Source organism: Lycium ferocissimum, chromosome 6 (genome assembly GCF_029784015.1).
Source record: "Lycium ferocissimum isolate CSIRO_LF1 chromosome 6, AGI_CSIRO_Lferr_CH_V1, whole genome shotgun sequence".
Lineage (NCBI taxonomy): Eukaryota > Viridiplantae > Streptophyta > Magnoliopsida > Solanales > Solanaceae > Lycium > Lycium ferocissimum.
In genome coordinates this window covers 27,121,799-27,141,156 of record NC_081347.1, presented here as the reverse complement: position 1 = coordinate 27,141,156, position 19,358 = coordinate 27,121,799, and the positions used below count along the sequence as shown (strand labels likewise).

At 34.3% G+C, this 19,358-nt stretch overlaps 2 protein-coding genes across 4 annotated transcripts; one reads left to right on the top strand and one right to left on the bottom strand.

The window, feature by feature from the left end:
* Positions 1–1,166: 1,166 nt before the first annotated feature.
* On the top strand, positions 1,167–8,974 carry LOC132059590 (F-box/LRR-repeat protein At3g03360-like). 3 transcript variants are annotated; one of them, XM_059452236.1, is made up of 6 exons: positions 1,167–1,377; positions 1,845–2,749; positions 2,843–2,998; positions 7,930–7,971; positions 8,104–8,145; positions 8,229–8,974. In XM_059452236.1, exons 2-6 carry the CDS (start codon positions 1,853–1,855, stop codon positions 8,550–8,552), a joined length of 1,461 nt encoding a protein of 486 aa, XP_059308219.1. In that variant the 5' UTR covers positions 1,167–1,377; positions 1,845–1,852; the 3' UTR covers positions 8,553–8,974. The 3 variants fall into 3 exon arrangements, with proteins under 3 accessions (XP_059308219.1, XP_059308218.1, XP_059308220.1); XM_059452235.1 differs by having other exon boundaries at positions 1,169–1,381; XM_059452237.1 differs by lacking the exon at positions 7,930–7,971 and having other exon boundaries at positions 1,169–1,381.
* An 8,910-nt stretch (positions 8,975–17,884) lies between these two features.
* On the bottom strand, positions 17,885–18,750 carry LOC132060744 (uncharacterized). The gene is made up of 2 exons (XM_059453689.1): positions 18,717–18,750; positions 17,885–18,628 (listed from the first exon to the last, which is right to left on the bottom strand). The coding sequence occupies exon 2, from the start codon at positions 18,620–18,622 to the stop codon at positions 18,023–18,025; it is 600 nt and encodes a 199-aa protein (XP_059309672.1). The 5' UTR covers positions 18,623–18,628; positions 18,717–18,750; the 3' UTR covers positions 17,885–18,022.
* Between the last annotated feature and the right edge of the window lie 608 nt (positions 18,751–19,358).

The window sequence follows — 19,358 nt, the reverse complement described above, 5'->3', positions numbered from 1 at the left end:
TTTTGTCTATTGCGGACTCTTTTAATGAAGGGTAAAAAGTTCAATCAACATTTCTAAGGCCCTTCATGCTTTTAATATAATATAGATTTTTGTTTTCATTTGCAAAAGAGAAAAGATTATAAAAATATATTTCTATTAATTTAAGTTTTAATAAATAATTTAGTAACTTTACTGTTTTCTTATTATCTTGTAGTCTAATTATTTATTTATTTTGATATTTTTATTAATCTAAAAATAGTTAGTTAATATTTTATTTTTATCTTTAAAAAGAGAAAAGAGAAGGCAAAAATAAAGAAAGGGACCAAAAAAAAAAAAAGAAGAATAAGATAATCTAATCAAATAATGGAAAAGAAAATTAATAGAAAAAAAAAATGAGCCAACTAAGAGGAAAGGAATGCAAGAGAAAAAAGAATGACAGAAGAATAGGAAACAGATAACACGTGGGAACTGGGAAAGAAAGAGCCAATTCCACAATTTAAGGGGAAGCCGCAAGTTAAGGGCACGCAACAATATGACTATTCGGGTAAATTGTTTATCCTGTGTGGACTGCTGTGTAAATAGTTTATATAAGGGTAAATATTTTGCTTTGATGGGAAATTTGTGTACTTTCCCTATTTATTTTGCATTTGTGCAACTGCAAGCTTCCAAATCTAGTATAGCGATTGATGGAGTTGTTCCTTAGTATTTAAGTTGGTGACAAAAACATGAATTTGGTCCTAAATAAAATGAACCGGTGGCTACTTCGCTTATACATATGCAAAGGTGACTAAACTCTAATAAAGGGCCCAAAGGTGACCACATTTCATTTTTTTGCGCGGAGTGCCCTTCAAGTGCACTGGTCTTTAATTTTTGCCCCTCAAATTGATGATCTTTAATTTTTATCCCTTTCACCTAATACCATGAGGTTTGGGGTTCGAATCCCAGCTCAATAAAAAAAAAGACAATTTCGTAAGGTAGAGTTTCAAACTCTGCCTGAAGGTAGCAAAATTCTGCCTGAGAAGGCAGAGTTTTTCATGCAGATCTCTGCTTTGAGAATCCAAACTCTACCTTACGATTTTCTTTTAATTTTTAACTAAGCGGAGATTCGAATCCGAAATCAGAAAATTGTAATGAAGGCTAAAAATTGAAGGACAAAAATTAAGGACCACCCAAAACAAGGACATTCCTGCGAATTGTCCCCCAAAATGTCCGGCAAAAGCCCATTAGCGGACGCCTTTCCTTAAGGATGTTGAAGTCTACGGAGTAGTATATATTTGGGTGTTTGTATCGTATTAAGAAAAAGAAAAAATTAAGGAAAAAGAAAGGGACAGGAAATATTTTTGAGCTCAACACTGTACGAGGTGCCAGCGCCGTCATCATTGGAACAACAACACAGTCGTCGGTACAAAGCACCTCTTTTATTTTGTCGGTTCAAATTCTTATGAATGCATTTCTTCAGATCTGAAACTCAAGTATTCCTTGATTTTAGTTAGTAGTGATTTCCTGATGATTTACAGTTGTGTTTTTAGCATTTAAACTAGAAAAAGGAGCCTCTGTTATATAAATTTCTCTTTCTTCAGATCTGAAACTAAGTATTTGTTGGAAAGTTCAAATCTTTCACCCTTCCTTTCAAGCAAAAGCGCTTTCTGATGTTCTGTTTTCAGCACTTAAACTAGAAAGAAGCCTCTGTTATAAATTTCTCTTTCTTCAGATCTGAAACTCAAGTAGTAGTATTTTGTTGGTTTTAGTTAGTTGTGATTTCCTTCCAAAGTTGTGATGATTTACAGTTGTGTCTTTAGCACTTAAACTAGAAAGAAGCCTCTGTTATAAATTTCTCTTTATTTGTGAATTGCGTTTGTCAACAGTGCGTAAGATGGAGCCTCTTCGTCCCTGTATCAAGCGTCAGAAAAAGCATCCCAAGTGCAGGATTAACAACTTATCTGATGATATGCTTATTGCCATTCTTTCCCGTTTGAACTTCCATGAGGCAGCACGTACCTCTATTCTCTCACAGCGATGGAGATACTTATGGAAGCATACATCTTGCAGTCTTGAATTCTATAATAACAAGACATATACGACGCGACGAGCCGAAAGGTTTATAACTTCGGTTAATCAAGTCTTGAAATTGCATCAGGCTGCATCTGTAGAGCAGTTCAAAGTTTGTTTTTTCTGCCCAGTATTTTCTGTCGCAGAAGAGCAACACAAACGCGACCGTTCTATTGATGCCTGGATTCGTTTTGCAATAGGAAAACAAGTCAAGGTGTTTGAATTGGACTTGGCCACAAAGCCTAGACTTGTATCTCCTACCACTTATAGCATTCCTCACGTGAAAAAGCTCTTGTCCATTTCCGGCGGCCAGCTGAAGTTGCTGACAACTCTCAGGACTCTTAAATCTGTTCGATTTGTTGGTGTCAAAATAACACAACAAGTTGTTCATTACCTTTTATCCAACTGTCCCTTGCTGGAGCAACTGTGTATTTCTGCCTCAAATTCTCTCAAGAAATTGGTGGTTAGTGGCTCATCACCTAAGTTAAGGTCCGTGGAAATATCTCGTTGTGAAAATTTGATGAGTATGGAGGTTCGTGCTCCAAGTCTCGTGTCGCTTACATACATCGGATGCTTTGTCCAAGAGCTTTTCGAGGAAGTTCCCTCCCTATCTGAGCTAACTATTGGAGGATTTTATGCCTATTATTTTATTATGAAGGCTCCCATGTATTCGAGCAATTGCAGTAACCTGAAGAGGCTTAAACTCGAAGTGTCTTCCGAGGTTGTATTATACTTCACCATCCCTCTTCTTGTCCTCTCTTGTATTTTGTATTCAAATAAATTGCTAACATAAATCACTTTGAAATCTTGTTAGGTATCTTCCTTATGCAAGGTGATTCCCGATGAATTTCATCAACTCTGCCATCTGAAAAAGTTGGAATTAGATATCACCATAACCTTTGGTGATGGCCTTTGCTTCTTCATATTCTTGATCAAATGTGCTCCTCATTTGTCCAGATTAACCATCCGGGTAAAGATTCTTATTAGACACTGTGTATGTTTAATAAATGTAGATAGATACAGTAGGTGATCAATATCTTCAACTTCCATCTTGCAAAGGGGACACTTAGCATCATCTAAAGTTGCCCAGCAAGCAGTCCTATCTTTAGTCTGCAGCCTCCTCATTAGAGCAATGTAGAGGATGAATAACCATTTGGGTAGGCCAGCATTGTTGCACAAGAGTCTTCTCCAGGGAACTTTGCCACAAAACTTCTTGGTTGAATAAGCAGTCATCAAGCTCACGTCAGTTTCTGTATATCCTGCATGATAAAAAATTATCTTGGTCTTGAAAATCTTTTGAACCGTCCAGGAAGCCTTGCTTTGCTTTAGTTTCCCACACTGGCATTCCTTTGAAATAGTAGGCATGGATCCATTGGACCCAAAGTGAGTCCTTTTTCCTGCATATGTTCCAGTGTTGTCAAAGGCGTGCTTAAAGACCGCTTAAGCCCTGAAGCGAGGCTCAAAACATGTTGTGCGCCTTGCTTCGGTTTATGTGCGCTTCAGTGTCATCATCAAGGCTCTAAGACATATTTTCCCTTGCCAATGAGCCTCTCTTGAAGAGGTGACACTAGATAATTGATATTTCACTTTATTGTAATGCTTTTACAATTTCTTTGTCCATATATTTGTTATTCATGCTTATTATTATTAGTCTTGGACTAAGAACATATATATTTGTATTTTTGCACCATTGTGCCTTTTTTCATTAAAGCCCGCGCTTTATTTGCGCTTAAAGCCCCAGCTGACCTAAGAGCTTTTTTGCGCTTTTCGCTTTTGATAACACTGATATGTTCCATAACAATTTCCCAATAGCTGCTGGGACATCTAGGATATTAAGACCACCAGCAGCTCTAGGTAAGCATAGTCTCTCCCAAGCAATTAGTGCCTTCTCTGACACTGTACCTTCACCTGTCCATAGGAAGGATGTACAAGTTGCCTCAATTAGTTGAATTACTTTCTTTGGAAGAACAAAAACTTGAGACCAAAGACTTTGGTTGAGAAGAGAACTGACTTAGTAAGTTGTACTCTACCAGCATATGACAAATATCTGGTAGTCCAAGATTGAATTCTGCTTAACATCTTATCAATCAAAGGCTGACACTGCATAATTGAAGGCCTTTTAGTACTTGGGGGAATTCCAAAATACCTAAAAGGCAAATCTCCTTTTGTAAATTCCTGTGCCTGTAGGATCTCTCCTGTTGGACTTCTGGCTTGACACCTCCAAAATAAATGGTGCTCTTTTCTACATTTTCTACCAGCCTGGACACCTGTGAGAAGTGCTTAAAAGATTGATAGAGTAATTGGACAGAGGCAAGCCACCCCTGCAAAGAAGCAAGTCATCAGCAAATCCCAGCTGGATGACATTCAATTTCTTGCACCTAGGATGGAATTTAAACCTTGGATTCAGACCAGGTTCTTTCAGGGTTCTGGTCAAGTAACTTCATTGCTAGTACAAACAGAAAGGGAGAGAGGGGATTACCTTGTCTCAAGCCTTTCTGTCCAGGGAAAGGGGCTACTGGGCTACCATTCACTTTCACTGAATGAGATGGTTGTCACACACTTTACAGAATCCCATAATTTCATTTTGAATAGCTGGCTATCGTAAGGTCTCACCCTGAGCATTGATGACACAATTTATCATGTTTTGAGCTTGCCTCTGCTTAAGATTAGCAAAAAATAAGTGTTTGAATTCCCAAGCTCCAGCCATTTTGTTCTTGATTTCTGCTTCATGATGCTCTCCTCAACTAGTAGCCGTTTCTCCTAATCCTGTTTGAGGCCCCTCCCTGTATCAAAGAGGTCTGTATGATGTGCGTGAATTCTCATTTGTGACTGTGTAGCAGGGAGGTCCTATCTACATTGCTCAATATTTAATAATAATCATTATTTCATCACAAGTTTCTTTTTTTTTTTTTTTTCCGTTTATGATTCTTTTCTAAAATTAATATATGACATATAATCAGAAATATTATTTAATATACTTCCATATATGGAGCATAAGTTGCTCATACTTTGAAATCAATTTGAATTTTAATATTATTTTCTCTTTTATTTAAATTATGTAGAAAAGTCCGAATATTTAGGACCTTTAAAGAAATTAACATTTTAAATGCCTTATGTAAATTATTTCCTTATTTGAACAATGTAACATGATTGTACTTAATTTCATATATCCTTTGACTATATATATGAACTATGATACATTTTATATTATATTTGAACTGCTTCCTCCTCAAAAATTTTACTCACCTCTGTTTCAAATGTTAAACTAGGTTTTGACTTAGCACGAAGTTCAAGAAAGCAAAGAAGACTTTTGAATCTTGTGGTCTTATATTAAAGTTGTGTTGAATGTACCAAAATGCCCTTTAATCTTGTGGTCTTAAACATGCCACGTGGAAAGTGGGAATTAAATAGTTGCCAAAAAAGGGAAGAGGCATTCTTCTTGAACGGACTAAAAAGGAAGGAAAGACAAACATTTTGAAACGGAGGGAGTATTTTTCTATTTGTTGATCTTCTTGTATAACATTTGAAAACTACACTCAACAATTAAAACAAATAACTAAGAAAATATTTAAGATATAAGAGAGAGAGAGAGAGAGAGAGAATGGTTGGCAAGAGTTAATAGCACTAATAAGTTACAAATGTAAAGGTTCAAGACCTGATTTGGGAAATTACATCAATATTATCTAAACATGCTGTGGCTTTTGCATAGATTCACACACATATAGACTATTTGAATGAAAACGAAAATGACATGAGCTAAATTAACAACAAAGATAAGTTTACGAGCAAAGAAAAGATTTTGAAGAATATATCACATATTTTGAAAAGAAAAAGAACTAAGGTGTGCTTTTTAATTTTCAAAGGAAAAAAACAAACAATAAACAAAACAAAGTGAAATGATTACGGTTGACTGCACATTAACGTTCATATATGCACAATGCATCAAACTAATAACATAAACTCATGAACAAAAAAGATTAAATTTTGATCTTTTTGAGATATTATTATATCATTCAACATCAAACAACAAAAAAAGAAATTTACTTGAAGAAGTTACCCAAAAACTTTCAGTTGAATGCTTGAAAAAGAAATAAATACTACAAAGTTGTGGTGTTAGAACTGAAGGGAGGGGGCAAGAAAACAAATTGGCGGGTGAATATAATTCTTTTTTTTAATTGTAACTAGTAAGACTATAACCATTAAAAATAGGATGAGAACAAATTGTGTCCTACAACATCCACCCACTTCTCCACAAGTTAATCCACACTATTCCTGCACAGCTTTTTTTGCTTCCTTCTTAATTCCCCAACTTACAACCCTTCGCTTCCCATTATATAAAGATTAGTATTTGATTTTAATAGATGACTATGGTCTTTATGAATGTAACTCTTCAAATTTTCCATATTTCTTATAGCAGGGAAATAGAGAATATTGGTTAATATATTTGTAATAATAAAGTAATAATTTATATATTTTTAAGGGTATTATAGTCAATCAACTTTATGGGGTTATTTTTGTCTTTTAGTATTTTAGTTTGGGTCTTCCCACTTTTAGTACAGTATAGATATACATTTGGTAGAGGTGTTCTATGAACACCAGTCTCTACGTATGGTGTTCTATGATTGATTCACTTTCAAGTTTTCGTCTCCAGTGGGGGAGATTCTCCTAGCAGGCTTGAGGCCTTTGACGAGATAAAAGGCCTCAACCATTTCTTCTATACCAAAAAGGATTTGAAGAACAAGAGTTTGCAAAAAGGATTTGAAGAACAAGAGTTTGCTCATCAGAAAACTTTTGCGAGGCATTGGCTCTATTAAAATTTAGGTAGTAGCTATGAAATAAAATTATTAAAAAGCTTAGTTGTAGATGAATATAGTAATTAACATTGACACAAGAGTGTACTCTAGTGGTCAATGAAGTTGGAATAAGAATAATGGAAGACTAGCATACAAATACCAGCAGACAAAATTAGATGCATTCTTCTCATCTTCCTAAGCGTAGCTACTGGAATTTCTTATTCTCTAAAAGGAAAAGTTTCAATTACATACTCTGGTTCATAAATAGAAAATCAATGCAAGCTCAAAAATTTGGCTTCTAAAAACACGCCTGAAGTTGCTTGGGCAGCTTGGCCAGAGTGTGAAGTGGACGAACTTCATTTTGAAGCAGCATGATACCGTAGCTCTTTAAAATTATTAAATTCTAGTTATCATGCCACTTGCTCAATGGGCTTTGGTTCAACAACAAAAAGGTAGTATAGCGCAGGATGTGTAGTAGATGCACGTCGCTAGTTTGAGTCCTTACTAGTGAACCAAGTATGGTATTTAAGTGGATAAGGGAAGGTGAGCAGACCCATTATCCACCAAGTTTTAAAGCTAGAAATATCGAACTTTCAGATTATCCCCCAAAAAAAAGTTGTAACACGTACTTGGTGCGCTTGATTTCTTCAATATTATTTTTAAACTTAGTGCCTAAGTGAGGAAAGTTGTCGGTATTTGTACTAGTGGGGAGATGCAGGTGTCCGGTGGAATAGCCTAGGTGTATGCAAGTTAGCCTGAACACCACCGCTATATTCTTACGGTGGGGTGGATCCTTCCGAATTGACTATTAGGCAATCAGGTAAGTTGTAATGGTTTACTGAAACATGTGGGCGGATGGTGGCACATAAAGTCAGTAGCAACTTTGTATTTGCTGTTCCTATCGCCATTTATCTTCCTCTTTTCCCTCTCTTATTCGGGTTCTAACTATTGTTATAATAGGTAGAGGTAGTCTATTCACTAGGTATTTATTTTTATCATATGATTTTCTTTACATTTTTTTAATTTTATTGTTGATTTTCTTCCCATTTCTTGGTTTAAACATCTTAACAGTTCTCCTAATATGCCTTCTTATTCTTCTTTGTGGCAGCTATCATTCCTTCCTTTCTTCATTGGCGGCATTAAGAGACACGTAAGCGGAATGTTATCTAGCTAATTTACAGAGCTTTCTAGAGATTCATTAGTTCAAAATTTTTATCCTGTCTTGCTTTGATGCATCAATCTCATTTTCATTTTCAAGCATGGCTTGTATTTTCTTTGTTAGGCTGTACGGGGGTATGGAATTCTCAATGACTTGTTTGAGGAGGTATGTTGGATCATCGCTAACCTTTTCTTTTCAGAAACTTTTGGGTCTAAAGTTGATGAGAATTGCAAGTTTTATTTTTCCAGGACATGGCGAAAGCACGCGCTGCTGATCGTATAGCACAAGAAGCTATGACATTTTGTCATAAATGTCTAAAGGTAGTGAAGTTGGTTGGTTTTATTGGGTCTCCAAGTGATTATGAACTTGCTTTGCATTTGCTGCGAATTGCTGGATCTCTCAAGAGATTGATCCTTTGTTCTGATTATGCCGATTTTGATGATCTAAATGAGTTTTGGCCACGCTCCACGAGGAAGAAGGCAATCCGAGAGTGTGCTGATCAGCTTAAAGCAAATTTATCCCCCAGAGCTGAATTGTTGACATATGGCCCTGGTTTTTCGAAGAGAATATAGCACTGGAGAAGTGATAACCCCTACGGAAAGATAGTTGGCTGCCATCCTAGACACCAGTCTTATTGGCCCATGGAAATTATCTAAACCGAGCGGATCAAACCTTTCTTCTTCCTGCTCAAGCAGATGCCGAATCTCATTATTTAGCGGCTCTCCGAAGTCAGAGAGATGGGTGGGGCCTTTCTGATAGGATGGACAAAGCGCTTTCACCACCATTAAATTAATTTAAACGACATGCATATTTACTATGACTTCTTTAGTATTGTTTTTATTATTTTAAGATAAATTTGTTGGATAACTTATGTATGTTCTTTGATGAACTTTCTCCTCTTTTTTAACTATTGAAATTATATGTAAGCGTTTGGGTTTCCGAGTTCCAAAGCTGATGTTATGTTGAGAGCGGCCAATTAATCAATCATCTCATTTATTTACATTATTGTATATGTTGGTTTTGTTTCTGACTGTTGTTTTCATTTTTCATTGGTTTGGCTATTTAAAAATTTTATGGGCTGTTTATAATTCCGATGGACAGGAGCTCCTCTTTTCAAGGGGAAAAACAAAGGGTGGAGTGGTAAATATTCAATCATGTATAATAAAACTAGCAATACATGGCACGGGCGGAACATATCTATTCACTTTAATTAGTCAGTCTTTAATGTTTGTATTTTGAAAATAACTTTTAAAAACATTCTAATTGTTATTATATATAGCAACATATACAAAATGTATTTTATGTACCATTACTTTAGTTATAATTAAAAAATGGAGTTCAAAAATTAAAAATATATGATGGAATTAAGTCTTTGAGATGGAAAGAGTCGGACTTTTTTCTCATTGTCGAAAGTTGTTCATCGATGTGAAAAAGAAAATTAGTAAGAATATGAGGGAAAATTAATATTTTGATTCTAGATTTTTCTATTAAATTCTTTAATATCTTATAGGTATACCGACAGGTTGATATCCTTTTCAATTAACTAACTGTTCAGATCCAACCATTGTTGTATATATTGGATTTTTTAAAAGCAAAACTAATAAAATATTTTTATTAAATTAATTAAAAAATATATTATGATTTTTTATATTAACAATTATAGATAAAAAAAATTGTTACAAAGAAATCAAAATTAGAAAGATATATGTTATATCGTAAATCATCAAATTTTAATTCCGAAATGAAAATATAAAGTAATTCATTTTATAACTGTAAAAAACAATAATCAGATATTGCAAAAGAGAGTAAAATAAGTAAAGTATTGACAAAGAAGGAAAATAGGGATAAAGGTCACTCCCTCCTTTCACTTTTACTTGTCTACGTTAACATATCAAGAAAAAGAAATTTTTCTTCTTCTTCTTATTTTACCCTTCATATTAATAACTCATTTTTAAATAATTTTTTGAGGCCATTAAGACTATACACCAATAAATAAAACATAAATATATATCATTTATTAATTCTTAAAGAACGTGAAAAGTCAAAAGTGAACAAGTTATGTATAGGAGAATTAAAATTGAAGTACATACGTGTATACATGAGAAGAGAATAAAAATACTCAGTACTATGATATATGTCCAAGTGAGATAAAAAGTAGTTGGTTAAAGTGTATAATTTATATAACTTTTGGTACAAATTTGCATTGCTATTGTTCGTCCTCTCTTCACGTTTAAAGTATTGACAAAGAAGAAAAATAGGGATAAAAGTCACTCCCTCCATTTACTTTTACTTGTCCACGTTAACATATCAAGAGAAAGAAATTTTTGTTCTTATTATTGATTTTACCCTTCACATTAATTACTCATTTTTAAATCATTTTCGAAGGCTATTGAAGCTTACACCAATAAATATGAATATTATGATAAAATATATACTCCCTCCGTCCCATATTACTTGTCACTTTTCCTTTTGCACGCCCCTTAAGAAATCATAAATAAAAGATATATTTTACTATCTTACCCCTATCTCTCTCTCCAATAAATACATTTTAATCAAAATTAATTATTTTCAAGAACATTTATTACTAAGGGTAAGATGGGAAAGATTTAATTAATTTTATCTTAGTTTTGTAAATGAACAAGTAATTTTGACATATATTCTTAGTAATGTTGAGTACTTCATTTATGAACAAGTAAAAGTGCACAGGGAAAATAAATACGTCGGAAAGTTAAATTTGAAGTGCATACTTATATACATGAAGAGAGAATAAATATTCAGTACTATGACATATGTTCACGTGGGATAAAAAAGTAGTTTAGTAATGTGGCCAAGTAATATGGGACGGAGAGAGTACTTCATTTATTAATTCTTAAAGAACTTGAAAAGTCAAAAGTCAACAAGTATAAGTGCACGGAGGAAATAAATGTGTCGGAGAATTAAATTTGAAGTGCATATGTGTATACATGAGAAGTGATAAATATTCAGTATTATGACATATGTCCACGTGAGATAAAAAAGTAGTTGGTTAAAATGTACAATTTATATAGCTTGTGGTACAAATTTGTATTGCTGTGTTAGTCCTCTCTTCACACTTGTATATATTAGAAAAAAAGAAAAATTAAGAAAAATATAGAATAGAAAAATAGACATATATTTTTAGTAATGTGGCCAAGTAATATGCTACAAAGGGAGTACTTCATTTATTAATTCTTAAAGAACGTGAAAAATCAAGTATAGTAATATTGCCAAGTAATATGAGACGAAGGGAGTACTTCATTTATTAATTCTTGAAGAATGTGAAAAGTCAAGTAATGTGGCCAAGTACTATGGGACGGAGGGAATACTTCATTTATTAATTCTTAAAGAACGTGAAAGTCAAAAGTGAACAAATAAAAGTGCACGGAGGAAATAAATTTGCGTAGGAGAATTAAAATTGAACTGCATACGTCTATACATGAGAAGAGAATAAATATTCAGCAAGAACGTGAAAAGTCAAAAGCGAACAAGTAAAAGTGCACGGAGGAAATAAATGTGTCGGAGAATTAAAATTGAAGTGCATACGTCTATACATGAGAAGGGAATAAATATTAAGTATTATGACATATGTCCACGTGGGATAAAAAAGTAGTTGGGTAAAGTGTACAAGTTATATAGCTTTTGGTACAAACATTCATTGCGTGTACAATTTATGAAGCTTTTGGTACAAGGATAAATAAGCCAAGTTTGTGTACAACTCAAATAACTTTTTGTACAATTCTTTTAAGCTGTGTTCGTCCTCCTTCACGGCTTATATATAATAGACTAGCAAACTATGCCCGTGCGATGCACGGAGCCCAATATGATTAATTTGGTTACTCAATTTAGTTAGTCTTTATGGTTTGTATATTTTACAAAGGATACCACGTTTCTCCTTAGTGAGTCTCCATATTTTTTTTTCTTTTCATCTTATTTTTTTCTTAATTTCTCAATTGTTGTTAAAATTTGTCTAATTTTGGTTATGTCCGCCTCTTTTTATATTTAGTAAGTTGACAATTCAAATATCCTACATGTCAAGTTTATAATCACAAGATTCAAAGGATATTTTATTATATTATACACATTTTTAATTTAGAACCACAAGATAATCTATCTTTATTTCTTAAACTCCGTGTCTAGTCAAACGTAGACACTTAAATTGAGACAGAGGGAGCATATGCCAAATGAAGGAAATGAAAGGGCAATTGAGACACTGCGGACACGTGGGGACTTAAAAAGTAAACACACAAGAGGTAGTATTAATGTTAAACTTCTGAAATGTACACATGTTAGTCCCGGCTTAGAGTACAATTTCAGTTGCTTTTTGTACAACTTATTGTTGTTGTGTTCGTTCACTTGGGCGTTTGTTGTTAAAAAATTAAAAAAAAATAGTCTTATTTTGGTTATATCCGCCTCTTTTTATATTTAGTAAATTGACAATTCAAATATCCTACATGTCAAGTTTATAATCACAAGATTCAAAGGATATTTTATTATATTATACACATTTTTAATTTAGAACCACAAGATTTGAAAGTCTATCTTTATTTCTTAAATTTCATGTCTAGTCAAACGTAGACGCTTAAATTGAGACAGATTGAGTATATGCCAAATGAAGGAAATGAAAAGACAATTAAAAAACTGCGGACCTGTAGGGATTTAAAAAGTAAACACACAAGAAGTAGCATTAATGTTCAACTTCTGAAATGTACACATGTTAGTCCCTGCTTAGAGTACAATTTCAGTTGCTTTTTGTACAACTTATGGTTGTTGTGTTCGTCCATATATAAGAAGAAGAAAAATATAGAATAGAAAAATAGACATATATTTTTAATAATGTGTTTATATATAAGAAGAAGATTTATTAATTCTTAAAGAAGAAAAATAAGATATAGAATAGAAAAATAACATATATATTTTTAACGTGAAAAGTCAAAAGTGAACAAGTAAAAGTATGGAGGAAATAAATATGTGTCGGAGAATTAAAATTGAAGTGCATACATGTATACATTAAGAGAATAAATCTTAAAGAATGTGAAAAGTCAAAAGTGAACAAATAAAAGTAATAAATGTGTTAGAGAATTAAAATTGAAGTGCATACGTATATATGGAAGAGAATAAATATTCGGAATATGACATATATCCACGTTTTATTAATTCTTAAATAACGTGAAAAGCCAAAAGTAAACAAATAAAAGTGCATGGAGAAAATAAATATGTGTAGGAGAATTAAAATTAAACCGTACGTCTATATATACATGAGAGAGAATAAATAAAGAACGTGAAAAGTCAAAAGTGAACAAGTAAAAGTGCACGAGGAAATAAATGTGTCGGAGAATTAAAATTGAATGCATAATACATGAGAAAGAAAATAAATATTAAGTAATATGATATATGTCCACGTGAAAAAAAAAATAGTTGGGTAAAGTGTACAAATTATATAGTGAACATTCAGTAAAAGTATTTGATGCACGTCCTCCTTAGAGGCTTATATATAATAGAAAAATATGATAGAATTTTCTCTCAAAATATACGATACTGCGTTTGCACTTTGCATCACATTTATTGGGATTTATAAGAGGAACAAGAGGTCAGAACCTGTAATTTTGCAACTAGCACTCGCCTTTTAGCTTTTGATAAAATATTTAGGGGAAGCAACTACGCCCTCCGTTCACTTTTACTTATCTAGTATTTCAAAAATAAATTTTTACTTTTACTTATCACTTTTAGCATATCCGTCAAGACATATAATTTTTTTTTTACTTTTTACTTTTATAATATTATTAAAATCATTTTTCAAATCAATAAAAATATGCACCAATTAAAGTTATACACTTCATTTATTATTTCAAGTAAAAGTGCACGGAGAAAATAAATTTGTGTAGGAGAATTAAAATTGATTTCCTGACCATCTTTTTTAATTATCTTCTTCTATAATAAAAAAGATGGTCCGAGGATGATTTTTTATGTGCCATACAAACTGATGGATTGGCAGATGGTCCACGGTGAAAAATGGAGGGATGTCAAATGTTTCTTGACGCGTAACGACATTCTTGAAAATCGATTGAAAGAGCATAACAGAAGAGTACATAAAGACCAAAATTGACAATCAATATTGATTTAGTATGCCTAAGGAGGGAGTCATTAGCCCAAACAAAAAAAGGAGAATGATAACTAGCAAATTTATTAAAGCTTGTGAATAGTGATGAATGCAGGCTATGATAATAGCTGAAATCACATTGGATACAAGAATGGATTTCTAGGCATTCAGTTTAAGACCTTTTCAAGTTCTCAAAGCTTGTCTTTGGAATGTGAAGTGTCACACTAGTAATTTTTATCGGGTATGTTACGAACTGCCTCCGACTTTAGTTAGTAACATGAGGCCTAAATAAGCAAACACCATGCATCTCTTCAGTCTTTTCCCAATATTCATGAATCCTATTTATACATCATCTCAAGCTGATGATCCTTATAAGCTGGATTTGTGTAAATCAGTTCCCCTGCACCTCCATAAAGTTCGACATCTGACTCAATGCACTGAGATCAGTTGCTTTTCGTGTTCCACGCTAACAAACTCCAATACTTTCTTGAAAAAAGCTAAAGATTCAAAACGAAGAACTCGAAACTCGGGGTACATCCAAGAGCCCATCATATAGGACACAATCGGAGAGAGTTCCTAAGATGATGATGTGAACACAATGTTGGTCCTCCCCAACACCCAATTAGCCCATTAGTTTTTCTCTCTTCAAAAAGCTGTCTATAGGCTTTTAATAGAACACAGTATATAAACCTGACACATAAGTAATTTTCTAGCTGGCAATATTATTCTTCTGATACTCCACAAGGGAAAGGATGATTTTGCCTTTAGGGAAGACCAGAAAAGTTGGTTATCTTCCTCTATAATAAAAAAACATCATAGAGTTGTAGCTTTCATGTAGGGAATCTCAAACAATTCTAAACAACATTCAGGAGGGAAAAATCAATACTAAACAAATTTTAGTTCGAAATGAAGCAAGAGATTTGGAGGTTTGTTAAATAAAGACATATTAATATCGATCCCGCGTATCTTCGGCAAGTTCTGGACAGCTAATAGACAGTTACAGGGTTGCATCTGCCATGCAATCCCATTCTTCGACACTCTTACTTCCACTTTCTAGAACACCCACAGGGAAGGGTTCTCCTTCTCTAGGGGTCATACTTTTGGCCTCTCTTGACATAACTATTAGTCATCAACTAACAATAGGGAAAAATCAATACTAAACACATAATTTTGTTTTACTCTCTTATCCTACTAAGAGACAAACTGGCATCCGACAACTAAAAGAACATTTTTGACATTTAGACAGCTTGTTCGTCGCACTTTGACCAGTTCTCGGCATATCAACCCACCAAGGCCAACGTAAATCGATCACACTGTGTGTCACAGCGGAGCATCTCGTGACCAAAATTAGACTGGGAACAAAATGAATGCGAGAAACAAAAGATAAATTAAAGCACTAATCACAATGGGAAGGAGAAAGCCAACTAACGGTAGAAATGAACTAGAAAAGTATACCTCTCCGATAACAAATAAAACAACCAATGTCTGTACTCAAGTTTTACAAAGAACGAGACCAGGCGAACGTAAAACAACCTACCACCAGTACTCTAACCTGCAAGGACTCAAAGAGAGAAACAAGCCCCTTCCCTAAAGTTTCTTTTTGTTCCTTAAACAAATTCCCTTATTAGCAGAATATTCACATTGAGTTGCAAGACTCACTTGAATCTCGTAACTGAGATCATGCTCCACATTGAGAGATCTGGATTAGCGGCCATTGGTTGATGCCTTGGACTTTGCTTGGTTCAGACACAGTGCTGAACACTATTAGCTTTCTTTTGGAGGACTGTGAACCCTCTTAGAACCTCCTAGGTTTTCTGTGCACTTTATGCTTTGTCACGCAGAGCATATGGAGGAAGACCATGTAATTAGTAACTGATACTTTACTTAAGCGTCGGTAAGTAATTGATTTTTTGTGTAATGTGCAGTTTTTTTTCCTTTTCCATTTCAAGGTTCGGTCTAGTTTCTTGCTACAATAAGGATCCTTTCTAAGTTTGTTTCATCAGCGAATTAAAGCAAATAATAAACGGTCTGAATATACCCAATATCTAATCAAATTGATTTCAACAGAGAGCATAAGAATCAAGTCCAGCCACATTAACCTAAATATGCTTTGAAGCAGATTGATCATTTTTTCCAGAGAAACATCAAGAACCAAGAGAACTACGAAATATTAAAAGATAACCCTCCCGGGGATTCCCAAAAATTTCCCGCAAAGCAACCTAAGATGGCAGGGTTAAACTTAGAACTGACCTTGATGTTTTTGGCCTCCGCAATCCCTTCTCTTCCAGAAACCTGATCGACACCACTCGCATCTGCATTTTTCTTTTGATCAGTGGTCCCTTTTCTTTCAGACGGAAGGTTGTCCTTGCCTTCCAATGGGCGAGAAGCATCTTTAGCAACATGCTTTCCATTGGGTACTACTTTAGGATCCTTAGTTGAGTTTGCAGCTTGCCCAACATCCTTGTCATTTCTTGCATCTCTGCTCCCGGGCAGTGTTTTGTCCACCTCAGCAGCTTTCTTGGCCTTTTTGGAAGCACCACTTCGGTTGACCTCGTCTTTTCCTTCTTTAGTCCCTTTTCACTGGTAAATGCTTCTCGTCTTGCTTCACCTCGACTTCATCCCTCACCTCTTCCTTTTTTTCTATCATTTTCACATCAGTGTCTTCGTGCTGCTTGTTGCTCAACCCCTCCCCCTTCTCTGATATTGCAACATTTTTCCCGTCATTTGCTTTCTTCTTTTTGTGGTGTTTCTTCGAGCTTTTGCTGACATTTGGTTTCTTTGTTACTTCTATAACCTCTTTTTCTTCTGAAGTAACCTCACGTCCTTTTTCAGTTCTTGTGCCTTGAATCTCTCTCACAAGACTATCTACCTTCTCATCTTTCCTTTCCAATGGCTTCTCTACTACTTCTGGACTAGTGTCTTTTCCATCCACATTTCCCTCAAGTCCTTTATCTTCCTTCACTGCATCACCGACGTATACTTCAACCAAATTCCTCTCTGGCAAACCTGGTGTTAAAGTAACATCTTTTTCACCCTCTTCTTAATTTTTTTCATCAAATTCCCAATTTTCTGCTTCTCTCCCCATCCCACTTCCAAATTCATCTCCTTCATTGGTTCCTCATTCTCTCCTTCCAAGTATTCACCCACATCTTCTTCATATCCTTCCTCTTTACCCCCTTCATCTACATTGATCTCTCTTTCTTCCTCCGCTCTTCCAACATCTTCATCTTCAACAAGAGTGGGCCCTCCCTCGTATCACCAACTGAATCCTCATTTCAACCCCTTCTTTTACATCCTCCGTTTCTTTCCTTTCCTCCTCTTCCATCCACATTTTCGCTCCTACTTGTTCATCATATTCCTCTTCGTCTCCATACATTTCCCCATACTCCAAAAATAGAGGTGGCTCTGATCTTGGAAGCAACTTGTTCATAAACTTCTCAGTACAAGTATAACCAGCAAAAGCAAGACCAAAAGGGACCGAAGATGCAAACCCGAGTGCAGATATAATGAAAAGCATAGACACAATAAGCAACAACTATTTAAGCAGTAATAAAACCCAACAAAATAAAAGAGAAGCAATGACACAATAAGCAGCAACTATTGAACCAGAGTAACCAAATTTACAAGGCAAAGCATCCAAATGCCAAGAAGTTACGAATCACCATACATAGTCGGGGTTTCTAATCTTCAAATGCTTTATCATAATCAAAGAGAATAAGGTCATTCACAGTGGACTCTCATAACCTTGACCCTTGATATTCAACTGAGAAAAATCAACATTGACAGACATGTGGGTTAACTTTTTAAGCAGTAATAAAAACAAAAATAAAAGAGAAGCATAGACACAATAAGCAGCAACTATTGAGCTAGAGTCACCCAAATTACAAGGCAAAGCATAATACTAACAAAATGTCTTCAGACAAACAACTATTTTGCACCCGACGCTCCTTCTCCTTTGTTCATCTTGGCTTGGTCGGTTAGGTTGACAATTTCAGAATCCTTGACGCGGTATTTTGAGTTCCTTTTCAGCTTCTCTTTGATGCCCATGCTCAATGCAATTTTTTCCAAACCCTCTTGGCACTTGATGGATGTGCCAAGAGTGAACAAGACCTCTATTTGAGGAGAGTTCTTCATGATCCACATAATAGAAGAAAGGTCTTCCATGGCTGTTACTTTAACATTAATAGAATTATTGTCAACCATTAGACCTAGTTTAGCTCTAATTTCTTCCTCTTTCTTCAATTTTTCATCAAAAATCTCCTCGTATCTCGTCTTGACATCTTTTAGTTCATTTTTGCATTCTTTCCTCATGACTTTCTTCTCAATCCACTTTTGCTCCTCCTTATCAGTTAAACCTTCTTCCTTTGCCTTCTTGTTCTTGAGAGTTTGACACTTATTTTTCAACTTGAGAAGCTTAATCTCAAGTTGGTTAACATTGATCAGCTGCTGGTCACATTTATCAGTCAGCTGAGACAACATCACAATGTCAATACGGAAATTTGACCATGCAAGTTGCTTACCCGACATCCTAACCTGCTATAATGATAGAAATAAACTGTGAGAAACAAAAAATTTAAGCAAAAACAAAGCATAAAACGAAAAGATTAAGCAAAAAACTCACGATCTTGATTTGGGGGAAAAAATTAGTATGAACGTGTAGGAGAAGAAATATATTGAGTGAGTGTTGTGTGTCATGTATAACAAGAGAGACGAAAAGTTGATGCTACCGTACCCCTGTACTATTTTATTCAAAAAGGTCTAATATTATACTTTGGGTCCAAACATATTCCTAATGTTATACTATTTGCTTAAATATACCTCTCTACCGTTAAAGTTCACACCCAATCCCACATGACATTAATTTTTGCCCTCCATGAATTTTATTTAATTAGTCGGACTTCTTGAATCACAAACGGAGTAAAATATGCATTTTTCAAGTCAAAATGAATTTACAAAAATTTGTTTTGGTGACATTTTGCCATTGCATTTGGCAAAAGTATATCACGGTATATCATCTGCATATTGTGAAAATAACTCAAAATAGTGAAAATAATTATTTAAATAATTGTTTAAACCAAACAATGATAACTGATAAACATTTTATTCTGTTAAATCAAGAAGTTTGATTAATTAAATTAATCATCAAATTACGTCCTAAGTCTTATAATAAGTTCGCTTCAATTTCAATTACTTAAAAAATTGGTCACAATTGAAATGATTAATTGATTTTTATGTTAATTATGGTTATAATTAAAATGATTTT